The sequence below is a fragment of the Sesamum indicum genome, linkage group LG7, assembly GCF_000512975.1.
Source record: "Sesamum indicum cultivar Zhongzhi No. 13 linkage group LG7, S_indicum_v1.0, whole genome shotgun sequence".
NCBI classification, from domain to species: domain Eukaryota; kingdom Viridiplantae; phylum Streptophyta; class Magnoliopsida; order Lamiales; family Pedaliaceae; genus Sesamum; species Sesamum indicum.
Genome location: NC_026151.1, coordinates 6,075,247 through 6,092,004, shown reverse-complemented (window position 1 = coordinate 6,092,004; position 16,758 = coordinate 6,075,247). Strand labels below are relative to the sequence as shown.

Genomic DNA, 16,758 nt, shown 5'->3' with positions numbered 1-16,758 from the left:
ATTTTGTGGCACACAACTAACGAAAATGATAGTGAACCGTCGTGAGTTTAGTAGGGTCAAAGCCCGCCGCAAAATCTTGCATGGTGATTGGATTCGCTTTTCGGGTGTATTGTTTTATTTTATGGAGATAGAGAGAGAAAAATAAAGATAAATAAATCTATTTTGGAAATAATGTATGTTTGGATTTATTTTATAGATAATTTAAAATATAATTAAATAAATTTTGCACCACAGAACTATGCATTTTGTCTCATTTACATCCCTAAAATATAAAAGGTAACAAAAACATCCCTGACAAAATAATTTAGCATTACGAGACAAAAATACCCTACTCACTTACCACTATACTTTTTTATTCTACTTTCTAAAATATGTTTTATTAAAATATTAAAGGCGTATATAGTAAGAGTAGCAACTTATAGAGCGGGAGAGTTTAGTTTTTCAGTTGAGGTGTATATATATATCTGATTGTATCAGTCTTCTTCAAGAGAAATTAACAGTGTTCTGGTTTCTTGATTTTGAGTTCCCTGTTTCTGGTTTTTCTTCCAAAATGGAAGTAGTTCTTCTTGAACTGCAAATCCACGCCATTTTCACATCCGGCAGCCTTGCTTCATCAGGCATGTATTTCAAGATTACATCAGCCTTGTCATCTTGATAATCGCGGAGGCCGACGAGGATAATATCACCGGTAGCAATCCAGACCTTCTTGTGCATCTTGCCACGGATATGGCACAAGCGCTTAACGCCATCGTTGCCCATGGCCTCACATCTGCCGTTCCCGACATGGCCATTTCTTCGGTTTGTTTGTGGGCCATTTCTACATGTATTTCTTTCTGCAGCATTGTATCCTCCTGAAGGGTTTCTGTCAGAATGGTGGTCGTTATTTTGGAGTGTATACTCTAGTCATTGCACAAATCATGCTGAAGCAATAGGAGACTCTTCATCAAAGGTTTTGCTTAATATAAATTTGTTTAACCGCCACCAACCCATTCATTTTCACTTTCTAAATTCTCTCGGAAGGGTTTTTCTTTTCGCTTGAGTTTCCGGCTTTCTTCTCCCATCAAGAATCAAGATTTCTTTAAACTGATCTCTCCGCCTTCTGTTCGTCTGTTAACTATTTTGTTGCCCATCTTCTCTTTCTTCTCTTGTTTTTTGTTTTTTGTCATCATGGAGCACTGGGATCCTCAGATTTCTTAAGAAATTTGTGAATGTTCTTGAGTGATTTCTTGATTTTTTTTTGTTCTAAATTGATTTCTTGAGGTTTTTTCTATTTCTTTATTTATTTTTCGATTTTCTTGAGTGTTTTTCTATTTTGTAATCTATTCTGTTCTTTCTTTTTTGTTGGTTTTAGACACGATATGTGGAGCAATAGTTTTACTTAACAAAATCGTGAGTTCTTAATTTTTGGCCCCTTTGTAATTTCTTGATCCTTTTTTGTTCTAAATTGATTTTTTGAGTTTTTTTCTATTTCTTTATTTATTTTTCGATTTTCTTGAGGGTTTTTCTATTTCGTGATATATTCTGTTCTTTCTTTTTTGTTGGTAGTTTTACTTCACAAGATCTTGAGTTCTTTATTTTTTGCCACTTTGTAATTTCTTGATTTTTTTTTTCCTGAAATGGTCTGTTTTTTTGCCCCTTTGTCAATGTCCTTGTCCTCGAATTCACTGTACTTGTTGCTAAAAGTGTCTAGTTTGTCGATGTCCTCGTCTTCAAACTCAATGTAATCATCGCCAGGGCCATTATCCTCCTCGTCAAGTCCACCAGCAATACCCTCATTAAGCCTAGTGCTCTCTGTAAAGAATAGCATCTGATCCGATTCTTACCTCCCTTTCCCTTGTTCTTCAGCATCGCTGCAGCAAAACCCTAGATCCGACGGCTCCCCTTGTTTCCTTGATGAATTTCTTGATTTTCTTCTTGATGCTTCTTTTATCCGAGAGAGACCTGAGTTTGTTTCTTTTTATTATTTTATATATATATATATTCTCTCTCTCTCACATGGCCATTTCTTCAGTTTGTTTGTGGGCCATTTCTACATGTATTTCTTTCTGCAGCATTGTATCCTTCTGAAGGGTTTCTGTCAGAATGGTGGTCGTTATTTTGGAGTGTATACTCTACTCATTGCACAAATCATGCTGAAGCAGTAGAAGACTCTTCATCAAAGGTTTTGCTTAATATAAATTTGTTTAACTGCCGTTCTATCTCTGTCCAAATTCTACAATTATGCCAGGTTTTTCGTACTTTTCTGGCAACTCAGAATGCTGGAAGTGTGTCTCAGAATGTTAATTCTGTTATGCTGGACCCGGATGTCGAATATATTTTACAGACTCTATGCTCCACAGTGCAAATGCCAGGACTTCGTAGTATGCTACAAACTCTCAGTCCAAGGCCAGATATAGGAAATTTACAGCAAAGTGATGCTTCGAGAATGATGCCAAGGCCAATGTTAGAACTTCCTATTTCAGACTTCAGTCTAAGGCCAGGACAAACTTCAAGAAGCTTGATAACTGCACCAATATTTGAGCAAGAACGTCTTAAGCTTCCTGTCAGGGACTTCAATTCTGATTCGGTGGTTCTAAATGTCAATGAATTAGCTTGCGTGCTGCCATCTTCAAGAAATTCTAGGTAACACATCTTCTGAATCTACTGTCTATTTGAATCTGTCTCTCGCAAAGATGCTATAAATTTCTTCCAAAGTCCTTGTTAGGTGATGTTCTCATTACAAAGGTGATATAAAGGAAGGTGATTGCTATTAAAAGGATGTTAAAAGGGTGCTTTATACCTATTCTGATTTCCCTGGAATTGATTTCACTTAAAAGTTACATAAACTGCATAACATGATTTGTGAGAATTCCTGATTTGCAATGACTTCCTAAGTTACGGCTGGCGTGGTAATTTTTCATTCGAAAACTTATGAATTGTTGGCTTATAAATGCTAATGTGTTCTATCTTGCAGCCACCTACTGGAGAAAGTATATAGGAATCCTCAGCTTTCTGTTACTAGAGTATGTCAACATTTTATGCAACTAATAGTAGGATACTGTTAAAAATGATGTTGATAAAATATTTTACTTATTTTGTAGAATGACGAAGGTGGTGCTAGTTTGAGGAGATCCACTGCCACAGAACCAACATATCATCCACCACGACCTATTCAACCCAAAATAGCACCTGCTGATAGAGGTTTGTTAGACGCTTGTTCCTCTTATTGTTCTTTCCTCGTTCCTACTAAGTTGTATGTTGATTTTTGTTCCACTATGTACCCTTTTGTCTTGTAAAAGGGTAGTTGATGGGTTCTGTGAACAGAAGTTGTATTTTGGAGAATTCATTAGAATCTTTACGAAGTTTTTTGGTTCTGAAAGAATTTAAACTTTAGACCAACAATAAAAAGGGCTGGGGTTCAATCATTTAAAGCATTATTTTTAAATCAAAATTGTATTAGGAACTCTGGCATAATGAAACCCCTCCCCAAGACCAAATTGTGGATCTGAACTGAATATGTTATTACAATGTAAAGCTAAAATGTAGAGTTCACTTGATCTGACGTTCTCAGATTGCAAGTTTATAATCTTTTGCCCCACAGATTCCCAAGGGTGTCTTCAGCTTCCTGTCAAGAACTTGAGTTATAACTCGGAGCTTTCTGACTTTGATCAGTTACTTTGCTTATTGCCATCTTCAAGCAATTGCAGGTAACATTGTGTCGAATATACAGTCTGTTTGCTGATTCTGAAGTTATCATGACATTCTATTCAGTTTCTTGTTATGCCCTACGAAGGGGTAATTGTGTTGCGAAGGTCTTATGTTATTGTAAAATAATGCTCTCAGTTACAGAGGTGACACGACTACTCTGATTTCCGTGGAATTAATATTTCATTCATGCTACGATTTGCATCATGTTATTTTTCCGATTTTCTCCTTTTGCACATATTATTACTTGTCCTTATACAGATGCAAGATGCTTACCTCTTTGATCTTGCAGTTATCCTAAGGAGAATATATATAAGAAGCAGCCTATGCTTTCTGTCAAACGAGTATGTATTTTAAACAATCAATGGTGCAGGTTCTGTAGATGAAAATGATGTTGATTAAATATGTTACTTGTTCTGCAGGATGACAAATGTGGTGCTAGTTCGTGGATCTCGACTGCTGCCATTCCAACTCATCAACCTGCTGATACAGGTTTGTTAGATGCTTGTTGCTCTTGCTGTTTTCTAGTGAGCAGTAATCTAGTGGTGATTCACCATGTATGCTGATTGCACAGTTTGCTTATTAAATGCGCTTGGTATATATCTTGGACGTTGCCTACAACTTCTGAAAAGCTCTTTAGGATTCCCTTATATTATTTTAAATTTTAGACAAAAACTAACATGGATAGGCCTCCATCCACCAAGTATTTGGATCAAAGTTTTATTAGGAGCTCTGGCACAAGGAAACCCCTTCTTCTCACCGACCAAATGTTGGATTAAACAGTGAATATGTTATTACAATGTGAAGTAAAAATTTCTAGTTTACTTAGGGGTTTGATTGAGCTTATAATCTCCTAAAATGTCTGGTGAAATGTTTGAGAAATTATAAAATGTCTCAAAATGTCTGGTTAAAGTTTTAGTAAATGAGCTTGTAAGCTCCCAAAATGAGATGTTAGGATCCTTTAGACAAGTAAAGGGGTCCTAACTTATTTTTAAGATTTTTGGCAAAACCTTTGAGTTTTACTCGTATGAATTCAAATATTGCATTTTTATCATCTTAAAATCACAGTATTTCTGAAGCTTACTTTTAGCATAATATATGAGCTCATAAGATGTTCCAAATAAACTTAGTGAGACACCCTCTCAAAATTAAAAGTTTGCACTTTTTCTTAATCCCCTTAGATGCAAGCATGCATGAGCAGGAGCTTCTTAGGCTTTATGTCAGGAACTTGAATTCCAATTCCAACTCACAGCTCCTTGACGTCCATCAATGAGCTCATATGCTGCCATCTTCAAGCTATTGCAGGTGATGTTCTCTTGAGCCTACCGTCTCCCTGCACTGGTTTTAAAGTTACTACTAACTTCCACTAAATGCCTATGATGTTCATCTGTGCTATGGTTTGGTAGACTGTTGGAAGGTCATAGATGGCATAAGCCAGATTATTTGAGCTATAGTCAGTATAACGATTTCCTTGGATTTGGTATTTCATGCAATTAGTAAATTGCATCATATGATTTGCAAATCTCCTCTTTTTCAATGACTTTTCTAGGTTACTCCTTTCCAAATAATCAATTGTTCATTTATTTAGAAGCATGATGCTAACACGTTTTTTTTTTTTAATGTGTCGTCCTATCTTGCAGCCATCCCCAAAAGAGGCATCAGCTTTCTGTTACTCGAGTATGTCTTCATTCATACAATCAATGGGATTTAGGAGATAGAAATAATATTGAAAAATATTTTCCTTGTCATGCAGGATGGCAAATGTGGTACTGATTTGAGGAGATTATATTGGTGCTGAGCCAATTTGTCATGCACAATACACTATACAACTTAAAACAAGACCAGCTGATGCAGGTTTGTATAGATGTTTGTTCTTTCCTAGTGAGTAGTATATTGGTTATTGTTCGGCATCTACACTAATCCATCCGGTGTGCTGGTTGAATTACTTGCATTACATGTATTTTCATATCCAAATTGATGCAAGAATGCCAAAGCAAGGGCTTCTTAATCTACCTGTCAAGAATCTGAATTCCAAGTCACAGCTCACCTGTTGTCATCATCAGGCAATTGCAGGTGATGTTCCTTTGAGTCTACTTTCTGCTGATTCCAAAGTTATTATGGATACACAATACCTTATCATGTTCATCTGTCCTATGGAGAGGTGAAATAGGGCAAGGTCTTAAGTCACATAAGTGAAGATGATTGTTATTAAGCTGGACTAGTTTGTATGGAATTAGGGTATTCCGCAACTATTATGATTTCTCGTACTTAACATTTCACTAACTTTTTTCTTGCTTCATTTTTTTTTTTTTTTTTTTTAATTTTAAAGACTATCAATTATTCATTTATAGTAAAGCAAGATGCTGATCTGTTCTTTAATGTGCCATTATATCTTGCAGCCATCCTCAGAAGGATGTTAATAAGAGTCACCTTTCTCTTACCCGAGTATGTATGCATTTGTAAAGTCAATGGGTATAGGATCATTGATCAAATGAATTCAACAAAATAATTCACTTGTTTTTGCAGGATGACAGATCTGGAACTAGTCTGAGGATATCTACTGTGCTGCTGAGCCAACTCGTAATGAACCAAAAGCTATACAATATAATGTGGGAACAGGTAATACTGGTTCACTTTACATGCTCTTTCCTCCTTTTTTATCTTTTCCTGGTGTGCTTTACACTTTTTATCATTTCACTACCACTGCTGGTGATCATTCAGTCTGCTTGCTGAAAACTTGCATAAAATTTTATTGGCTTGTTATGAAAGTCGTTGGCGGATAACTTGAACCAAAAATATAGAATAAGAATATATTTGAGAAGCTCTGGGATAATGACCAAATCTTGAAGTGGTTGGTGTGTTACTAAAATCTGAAGCTAAACGTAATTTACTTGAACTCCACCAGTACTTCATATTACTATTGAAATCATAGAATCAAAACCTTGCATTTGCGCAATTAAGTTGATATTAAGTTGGCTTTTCTGCCTGTAAAGGTTCCTTTAAAGATTTTGCAAAGGGAGGAACTTGGATTTAGTCTTAGGGTCCTAATGGGATGTTTGTGATGCTGGACAAGTTTCAAAGGTAAGCTGGTGTTGCAACAAATACAAAGAATTACTTACCATTTTGCAAGTTGTGTCTAACCAAATTTAGCACACATGATTATCACGCTGTAATTGCTCTAGGGAACTATGTGAAAAGCCTCTTAAATTATGATTCAAAATTTGCTGGCTGCTTCATAATAGAGTGCATTGTTGATGTGCTGGTAGTAGGCTCTTCAACAAGTTCCAATTCTACAAGTTTTGATTCCAGCTTCTGAATCCAAGAACTTATGTTGGTGCATGAAGCGACATGAGCAGCTAATATTTTCTCAAGCATGGTATTAAGTAATATTGTTGTTTTATCATAAGATACTGTTGTGCAATAATATTTATGGATATTAAATCAACAAATTTTTATTATCTTATTCGCTTGACCTATGGGAGTTCTTTTACCTCAATTTACTTTCACCTCATCCTTTCTACTTAGTTACAAGCATTCATCTTAAATAATCAACAAATATAGGCAATGTATCCAAAAGGGCGGGAGAAAAAACTACCAAATCTACATTAAATTTGTTTCGGTTGGGAAGCAGGCTTGCATGCATAGGTGTGATGAAATATGGACTATTCCTTTGTGGTGAGCTGTAAGCGTATGATGAACAGTGGGATTTGATGTATATATACCATCTAGATTTGGTATCTATCTTTTGGTTGGTGATTAGGGGATCATATTATAGGAATTATGTAGTAATTATCTTGTTAGGGCATGAAGAATGGTGCTTACCGATACGGAGGTAATATCTAACTAGAATATATTTAATTGCTAGGTTAAGACATTAGGATCCACGGAGATGAAGTTATACATTGTACAATGCCTTATTTACACCCGTTCACAGCTGATGCATAGAGATAAGGGCGAAGAGTTCTAAGAAGAGTAATAGGACTGGATATAGCTCCTGACCGCTTCCAGAATCTGGTTTCCACACTCGTCACAGGACTAGGATTTATCTGCAAGAAATCATGAATTGGCTTATAGTTAGCATGAGAATAGCAGTACAGCTAAGTGCGGTTCAGTATAGGCATCACGGTTGCTACCCATTTAGTTAGTAGGGGACCTAAATGCTTTATAGGTGTCGCTATTGATGTAATTATTTATCAGTACTGCAGCCTAAACATTGCCAGTTATCGAGTTACGCTGCTAGTCTCTATTAGTAGAGGCAGTTGTTCTCGAGTGGCTGCACCAAGTGCTGGTGCTGTAACATGTAGGTGGTGCTATAAAGAAGGCAGGGGTGTAAAATCTTTGGATCTTTGGGTTTTTGTGCAACATAAAGAAGTGCATAACAATCTATAATATAGGAAAATTTTGATGTGTTTAAATTATTTTATGTCGTCAAACTAGACCAAGTGCTCCTCGGTTTCTTCAATGACCCCAGCAAGCTTGATGAATTTGCCATATTAAATAACTTACTCCCACATTTCTTTCAGATATTAGCAATAACTCTTGTATTGGTCATTCCACGTACAATGAGCTCGCATGCGAGATCTCATCGGCATAAAATTTCTTTACTTGTCTTCATTAACCAAAAGAAATTCGGAATTGTGTCTCATTGATTTAGTCTCATCTCAAAGAAATACATAACACAGATAATGCATATTTTTACATGGACCCAGAGCCCTGGACTAAATCATTCTAGTCAAAAGTTCACTAAACAACTTTCTTTTCTTGTACATAGCGAATCTTTAGAGTTGATCTTCGTTTTTTCTTACTTTCTAACTGGTATAATCTTACATCTAAGAGCCTCTCAAATTTCATGAGAAGAGAATACATCTTTTGATAATAGAAAATATCACAAGATGTGTTGCTTTTTCCTTTATATGATTGGATAAAAATATGATTTAATGTAAATGGAATCTCATGACATTTTATGTATATTCTGCAGCATTCTTTCAGGAACATAGTTTGTTTCACTTGGTCACGCGAACATCCGGGGAGCTGATATTATTACCTGCGTCTTGAAGTTCATCCAAAATGGCTAAAAGGGAAAAGATGTTGAGGTAAGTAGAAGCAGTCTAGTTGTTTGCATTGACTTTTGATTCCCTTAAGCTTGTTCACAATTTTATTATTATCCACTTATCTATTCACCATTCTCAGGTGTAGAGATTACTTTACAGTTTTATTGGATAAATTTAGTAAATATTTATGAAACTTTATGTTTTCTTATTCTTCCGACTTTATGTTTACCCATACTTTTTCTTGTGTCCCAAATTATTTAAAAGAAAGAATGTTGATAGAATCAGAACAATTGTAATATATCAAAAGCCTATTACTATAGATATAGAAAGCTTGTTTATATCTTTGAGTGTCGTACGTGATTGGATTTCGAGAAGAAAAAGGTCACTCTCTTTTGATGTGTATGCTATCTTGCTGCAGATTTCTTTTTATTCAGAAATTCTTTTTCCTTGCATCCATGCTTCATGTATTGTCAACCTTGTTGCTTTTTCTTTCTAGTAGGTCTCATTCAAGGACACTAAGTTTGGCGTGTAAGGGCGCAAAGATATTTTTCACTAGTTGTCAAGACAACTTGCTGGACTATCCGATTTTCCTCATGCTATACATTTACTAAAACCCTCTGCATCTGCTTCTGCTGTGACGGTATTTTCTCTAGCAAAGTTAAATTTGTCGTGTACAGTTTTCACTGGTTGGCGTGTGCGTCTATTTCAATATTCTCATGATATTATATGGTAAAGCTTTCCCTTGGGTTAATCAGGTAGATGTTCGTAAAGCTGCTGAAGCATGCTTTAGTTAATATTCAGGGTTTGAGGACACGAAATGGCATGTAAGCTCCAAAGTTCTAAAGCTTTGTTAGAGATCACTTGACTTCCTTAGGGATCATAATCTTATCTAATTTGTTCCTTTTGTAGGTGACACAAGTTTTGAAAAATGTACAAGGTTCTTTAGCTATTGATGTCGAACAACTGTAATCGTATAGGGTTTTCAAGGTAATTCTGTTTTGTGCCCTAACTCGAGTAAACTCTCATCGAAAGGATGAAACAGTTTTTCTATCTTCCAAATCTGAATTTCATGGCTGCTTGTTGGCTTGTAGAAAATATCGATTCGGGTAGATTGATTTTAGCAACCATAACATCCAAAACCAGTTCAAAGGTTGGAAAATCTAATGCTTATAGTGATCGTGCACTTCCATCATGGAAAGGAACATAGTTGCATCTTCAGTACGTTTTCATGTGGTTGATTTGCTTAATTTTTTGAATTGTGGCATATATTTTAATCAATATCTTGTTCCTGTAGCTCTTACCAAAGGACCAACACAAGATTGATCGTGCGTGTTCACGACATCAACATTTCAGTCACACGCTTTGCTGAATGTGAATGACTCGAACAAGGTAAGATAAATTTGGCAGTTGACATACAAGGTATGACTTTTTGGTTATGCTTGATGTATTTTTTTTTTTTTTTGGTTACTTTTGTCTGATTGATGTCTTCTGATTATTGTTGTCTTTTGATTGTGGGTTTTTTGTGATTAGTCTGTGGGGTTTTTTTTAGAATTATTTATATGTTTGCGTTTTTTGTGTTCTGATTGTTTTTGTGATGTTGGGTTGTGTTGGTTTGTTTTGTTTGTGTAATTTATTTTGGGTTTTGGTGCAATTTGTCTTAATTGTTCGAACTTGTTTCTTCGATTGATCTTTTATTTCAAATTAGTTTGTGATTGTGAGATGTTGTTTGTGATTCTGAATTGTTTTTTGTCGGTTATGATTCTTGAATTTCTAGTTTCTTGGAATTTGTTTTAATTTTATCTTGTAATTAGTTTTGTGATTGTGGGCTTGGGTGCAACTGGTGTGATATTTGAATTAGTTTCTTGGACCATTCTTTGTAGTTGTGATTATTCATTTTTTTGGGTGAATTTGGTCTGATTGATGTTCCTTTATTTGGTTAGTTTTCTCGGTGTTTGATTCTTTTGATACTCTAATGGAATATCAGTAAGTCGTGTGATTGTGGGTTTCTTTTTTATTGATTGTTGTGTGATTTGTGAAATTTTATTCTGGTTGTTTATGTGATTGTACTGTTTGTAGTGTAATTTGACTGTGATTGTTGTTTGTTTTGTGATTGATTGTGATTCACGGTTTTTTTTTATGATTGTGGTGTGATTTCTAGATTTGTTTTGTTTATGTGACTTTGTATTTTGATTGTTTGATCGTTTTTGTTTGTGGGCTTGTGAAGTTGAATTGTTGTGGATTTTGGTGCAATTTGACTTGATTGTTTGAACTTGTTTATTCGATTAGACCTTTGTCTTCTGAATAGTTTATGTGGTTGTTTGTATTCTTTTTGTGATTGTGGTTTGTCTTGTGATTCTTTTTCTGATTGTGGTTTGTGTTCTAATTCTTTTTGTGATTGCAAGTTTGTCTTATGAATTTTCGTGAATGTTGGTATTTTTCTGATTGATTGTTATGTGATTTGTGGAATTTTATTCTGATTGTTTATGAGATTGTATCGTTCGTAGTGCAATTTGACGTCTCATTTTTATTTGTCTTGTGATTGACCACAGTGATTCACAGTTTTTATGACTGTTGTGTGATTTCTGGATTTGTATTGTTTATGTGACTGTTTGTATTTTGATTGTTTGATCGTTTTTGTTTGTGGGCTTGTGAAGTTACTTGAATTTTTGTGGGTTTTGGTGCAATTTGACTTAATTGTTTGAACTTGTCTCTTGGATTAGGCCTTTTGTCATCTGAATAGTTTATGTGATTATCGGTTGTTTGTATTTTTTATATGATTGTGGTTTGTCTTGTGATTCTTTTTGTGTTCTAATTCTTTTTGTGATCGCGAGTTTGTCTTATGAATTTTCGTGAATGTGGGTATTTTTCTAATTGATTGTTATGTGATTTGTGGGTTTTTTTTTCTGATTGTTTATGAGATTGTGTCGTTCATAGTGTAATTTGACGTGTGATTGTTGTTTGTCTTGTGATTGATGTGATTCACAGTTTTTATATGACTGTTGTGTAATTTTTGCATTTGTATTGTTTATGTGACTATTTGTAGTTTTGATTGTTTGATCGTTTTTGTTTGTGGGCTTGTGAAGTTACTTGAATTGTTGTAGGTTTTGGTGCAATTTTTGACTTAATTGTTTATTCTTGTCTCTTGGATTTGTCTTCTGAATATTTTATGTGATTATGGGTTATTTGTATTCTTCTTGTGATTGTGGTTTATGTTTAAATTCTTTTTGTGATCGCGAGTTTGTCTTATGAATTTTCGTGAATGTGGGTACTTTTTTGATTGATTGTTATGTGATTTGTGGGATTTTATTCTAATTGTTTATGAGATTGTGTTGTTTGTGGTCTCATTGGGTTTTGGTGCAATTTGTTTTAATTGTTCGAACTTGTTTCTTGGATTCATCTTTTATTTCAAATTAGTTTGTGATTGAGAGATGTTGTTTGTGATTCTGGATTGTTTTTTGTCGGTTATGATTCTTGAATTTCTAGTTTCTTGGAATTTGTTTGTTTTGTAATTAGTTTTGTGATTGTGGGCTTGGGTGCAACTGGTGTGATATTTGAATTAGTTTTTTGGACCATTCTTTGTGGTTGTGATTATTCATTTTTTTGGGTGAATTTGGTCTGATTGATGTTCCTTTATTTGGTTAGTTTTCTCAGTGTTTGATTCTTTTGATACTCTAATGGAATATCAGTAATTCGTCGTGTGATTGTTGGTTTCTTTTTTATTGATTGTGTGATTTGTGAAATTTTATTCTGGTTGTTTATGTGATTGTACTGTTTGTAGTGTAATTTGACTGTGATTGTTGTTTGTTTTGTGATTGATTGTGATTCACGGTTTTTTTTTATGATTGTTGTGTGATTTTTAGATTTGTTTTGTTTATGTGACTGTTTGTATTTTGATTGTTTGATCGTTTTTGTTTGTGAGCTTGTGAAGTTGAATTGTTGTGGATTTTGGTGCAATTCGACTTGATTGTTTGAACTTGTTTATTGGATTAGACCTTTTGTCTTTTGAATAGTTTATGTGGTTGTTTGTATTCTTTTTGTGATTATGGTTTGTCTTGTGATTCTTTTTCTGATTGTGGTTTGTGTTCCAATTCTTTTTGTGATCGCAAGTTTGTCTTATAAATTTTTGTGAATGTTGGTATTTTTTTGATTGATTGTTATGTGATTTGTGAGATTTTATTCTGATTGTTTATGTAGAACTTTCTCCCACATAGTTCTGAAATCTGCTTGTCAATTAGAGCTTAGACCATTCGACATGCCCTATGTCAGTGAGCCCGGGATTATGCGAGTATCTTCTCTATACCCACGTAGAATGTATTTTAAAATTCGATTAATGGCCAACTTTCCCAAAAGAAATTTTCAATTGACGGACACGAGTTTTCTGCCTGAACTTATATGTCATTTATTTCATCAATTTATGATTCATGAGTGGTATTACAATTTTGATTCAAATTATTAACTAATGCTTGGTAGCATATTTTGTTTGACTTATTTATGTTGAAAATATTTTTGGAAAAGGATTATAAAGAAAGTAATTTAGATTTGAAAATTTTACTCAATCATTTTTTCAATACTAATTAATGAATTTAACTTTTAATATTGGGATTTCAATATAATCAATTAAAATATTAGAGGAAATTAAAATTATTAATTTACAACTCTATTATCTGCATTACCTATTAAAGATACTTAATTATGTGACTGTCCAGAAAAATTAAATTATGCTAATTGTCTATTCAAAAGAGTATTAGCGATCAACAAAAAAAAAATATAAATTTGAAGTTGACTTCTTCACCTAATATTATGTTAAACAAAAGAATTATGTAATTAGGCTTTAATATTTAGTTAGGAGAAATCGTGATCAAACACGTGATAGCGTAAACTTACCAGTCTTCTCCATTATTATATATTTTTGTAGCATACAATTTCATATATAATATCAAGGGTATACGATCCACAGACTAATTACAATGTCAATACTTTTAATTGCAATAAAAACATTGCATTATATATGAAAAATTGTGCATTATAGAAGTTTCAAGAACCATACCTACTTTACCAATAAAATAGATAAATGCACATAAAAAAATTGAAGGATGGTCAAATACATGTCGAAAATAAGAAAAGATCGACTAATCTCACTGTATTCTACGTAATGAATAGCTCATAATTCGATTTGGTGAGTTTGGTTAAATTAAAAAAAACATTATTACCACATTCATTTAATTTTTAGTTTGAAAAAAAATAAGAAAAAAAGTGATTGTTCAGTTAGGGCCAGCCATCTAGCTTTGGTGAGCCAATGGAGCACCGACACGTTATCCTTCCACTACAAAGAGCGGGAGGTTTTCGCTGCTCTGTGAAGCCAGCCTGACGCAGTGCCCTCCACTTTAAGAGGCACGAAGCCCATACCTTCGCCTAGACCACTTGGCCCAAACTCCTAGCTTGGAACGGGCATGCCAGCATCTAGCAACCAGTGGCCCAACTAGTTGAGTAAGCTCAATGTTCAACCACTTTGATATCCCCGCTTGGGTTATAAGCTCACGCAACCGAGCTCGACATGTAGTTTTGCTTGTTGATTTTCTTATTAATAAATTGCAAATAGTTTTCGAACAATGTGGGATGGAATTGATTACCTTCATTCACCATTTTTAATTGGAAGCCGATGGGAAATCACTTATTCTTCTAAACTTGTAATTTAAGTAAACGTTATTTGAATTCGTCATTTTTGCAACATCAACTCTTTGACTGTATTTTTCTTGATTGACACATGCATAAATTTGTTGGAAATTCATTTTTCAAGCATGAAGTTTCGACCATAAAACGTATAACAATGTATATTTCATTTGATATGTTATGTTTTTCCATTCGGTAGCTAATACAAGATATATGTATATACATATATACAATTTTCTTATTCCTCCCTTCGGTAGCTAATACAAGATATATGTATATACATATATACAATTTTCTTATTCCTCCCCACTTAAATCTACTACCATTGTATATAAAGCTTTGCGTGCTTTATCAAGCTTAAAACTTATTAATTTTAGCAAGACCATATATTATTCCGAGAAAATCAAAAAATGTAAAAAACATAGATTATCCATTTCCAAACACTCATATTAATATGAGATGTAGGTAGTACTTCATCTAATGAAGTAGATGGATAATTGTTCATCTTGTTGCATTGAAATACAGGAACTTTACCCTCGTAAAATCTTATTGTGGTGTGAAACTTTTCTATATAAATATACAAGATTTTATCAAATGTATATTGACAAAAAATGAATTATGTTCATAGTACCACAACATCGGCGAAAAATATTTTAGGAATCATCTAATGTATAGACATTTTTCTTGAATAAAAAAGTTAGTGATAGTAATGGCCTCGGGAACATCCTCCTAACCTATTGACTGCATTTTGAAACTTAGATACGAACAACATGTACGTGCACGAGTTATTTACATATGGTTGTATGTTTCTTATCTTATTGCTTTTTAAACGGTATAGAATGAGGTAGTGAAATCGTCCCTCCTTTATAATCCTCGTTATTACGTGATATTACCCATGACCGACTGCTAGGCATAATGACACTAAAGGTGCTTCATTAATATTCTAGAGGTGGCTCCGCATATGTAGAACTTTCTCCCACATAGTTCTGAAATCTGCTTGGCGATTAGAGCTTAGACCATTCGACATGTCCCAGGTTAGTGAGCCCGGGATTATGCGAGTATCTTCTCTATACCCACGTAGAATGTATTTTAAAATTCGATTAACGACCAACTTGCCGAAAAGGAATTTATAATCGACGGACACGAGTTCTCAGCCTGAACTTATATGTCATTTATTTCATCAATTTATGATTCATGAGTGGTATTACAATTTTGATTCAAATTATTAACTAATGCTTGGTAGCATATTTTATTTGACTTATTTATGTTGAAAATATTTTGGGAAAAGGATTATAAAGAAAGTAATTTAGATTTCAAAATTTTACTCAATCTTTTTTTCAATATTACTTAATGAATTTAACTTTTAATATTGGGATTTCAATATAATCAATTAAAATATTAGAGAAAATTAAAATTTTTAATTTACAACTCTATTATCTGCATTACCTATTAAAGATACTTAATTATGCGACTGTCCAGAAAAAGTAAATTATGTTAATTGACTATTCAAAAGAGTATTAGCGATCAACAAAAAAAAAATATAAATTTGAAGTTGCCTTCTTCACCTAATATTACGTTAAACAAAAGAATTATGTAATTAGGCTTTAATATTTAGTTAGGAGAAATCGTGATCAAACACGTGATAGCGTAAACTTACCAGTCTTCTCCATTATTATATATTTTTGTAGCATACAATTTCATATATAATATCAAGTGTATACGATCCACAGACTAATTACAATGTCAATACTTTTAATTGTAATAAAAACATTGCATTATATATGAAAAATTGTGCATTATAGAAGTTCCAAGAACCATACCTACTTTACTAATAAAATAGATAAATGCACATAAAAAAATTGAAGGATGGTCAAATACATGTCGAAAATAAGAAAAGATCGACTAATCTCACTGTATGTTGAATTCTACGTAATGAATAGCTCATAATTCGATTTGGTGAGTTTGGTTAAATTAAAAAAAACATTATTACCACATTCATTTAATTTTTAGTTTGAAAAAAAATAAGAAAAAAAGTGATTGTTCAGTTAGGGCCAGCCCATCTAGCTTTGGTGAGCCAATGGAGCACCGACACGTTATCCTTCCACTACAAAGAGCGGGAGGTTTTCGCTGCTCTGTGAAGCCAGCCTGACGCAGTGCCCTCCACTTTAAGAGCCACGAAGCCCATACCTTCGCCTGGACCACATTGCCCAAACTCCTAGCTTGGAACGGGCATGCCAGCATCTAGCAACCAGTGTGGCCCAACTAGTTGAGTAAGCTCAATTTTCAACCACTTTGATATCCCCGCTTGGGTTATAAGCTCACGCAACCGAGCTCGACATATAGTTTTGCTTGT

At 34.0% G+C, this 16,758-nt stretch overlaps 1 protein-coding gene across 6 annotated transcripts; it reads left to right on the top strand.

Annotated features, from left to right (window-relative positions):
- Positions 1,812 to 14,097, top strand: LOC105166407. Of its 6 annotated transcripts, none has more exons than XR_002287450.1 (12): positions 4,979 to 4,989; positions 5,325 to 5,361; positions 5,438 to 5,538; positions 5,669 to 5,757; positions 6,084 to 6,129; positions 6,211 to 6,303; positions 8,663 to 8,777; positions 9,235 to 9,375; positions 9,491 to 9,559; positions 9,645 to 9,722; positions 9,827 to 9,953; positions 10,030 to 14,097. XR_002287450.1 is itself a non-coding variant. In XM_020695463.1 (11 exons), exons 1-7 carry the CDS (start codon positions 2,291 to 2,293, stop codon positions 4,955 to 4,957), a joined length of 801 nt encoding a protein of 266 aa, XP_020551122.1. In that variant the 5' UTR covers positions 1,812 to 2,290; the 3' UTR covers positions 4,958 to 4,989; positions 5,325 to 5,361; positions 5,438 to 5,757; positions 6,084 to 6,129; positions 6,211 to 6,269. The 6 variants fall into 6 exon arrangements, 1 of the variants encoding a protein (XP_020551122.1); XR_002287449.1 differs by having other exon boundaries at positions 5,438 to 5,757; positions 10,030 to 10,124; positions 14,001 to 14,097; XR_002287452.1 differs by adding an exon at positions 6,954 to 7,060 and having other exon boundaries at positions 5,438 to 5,757.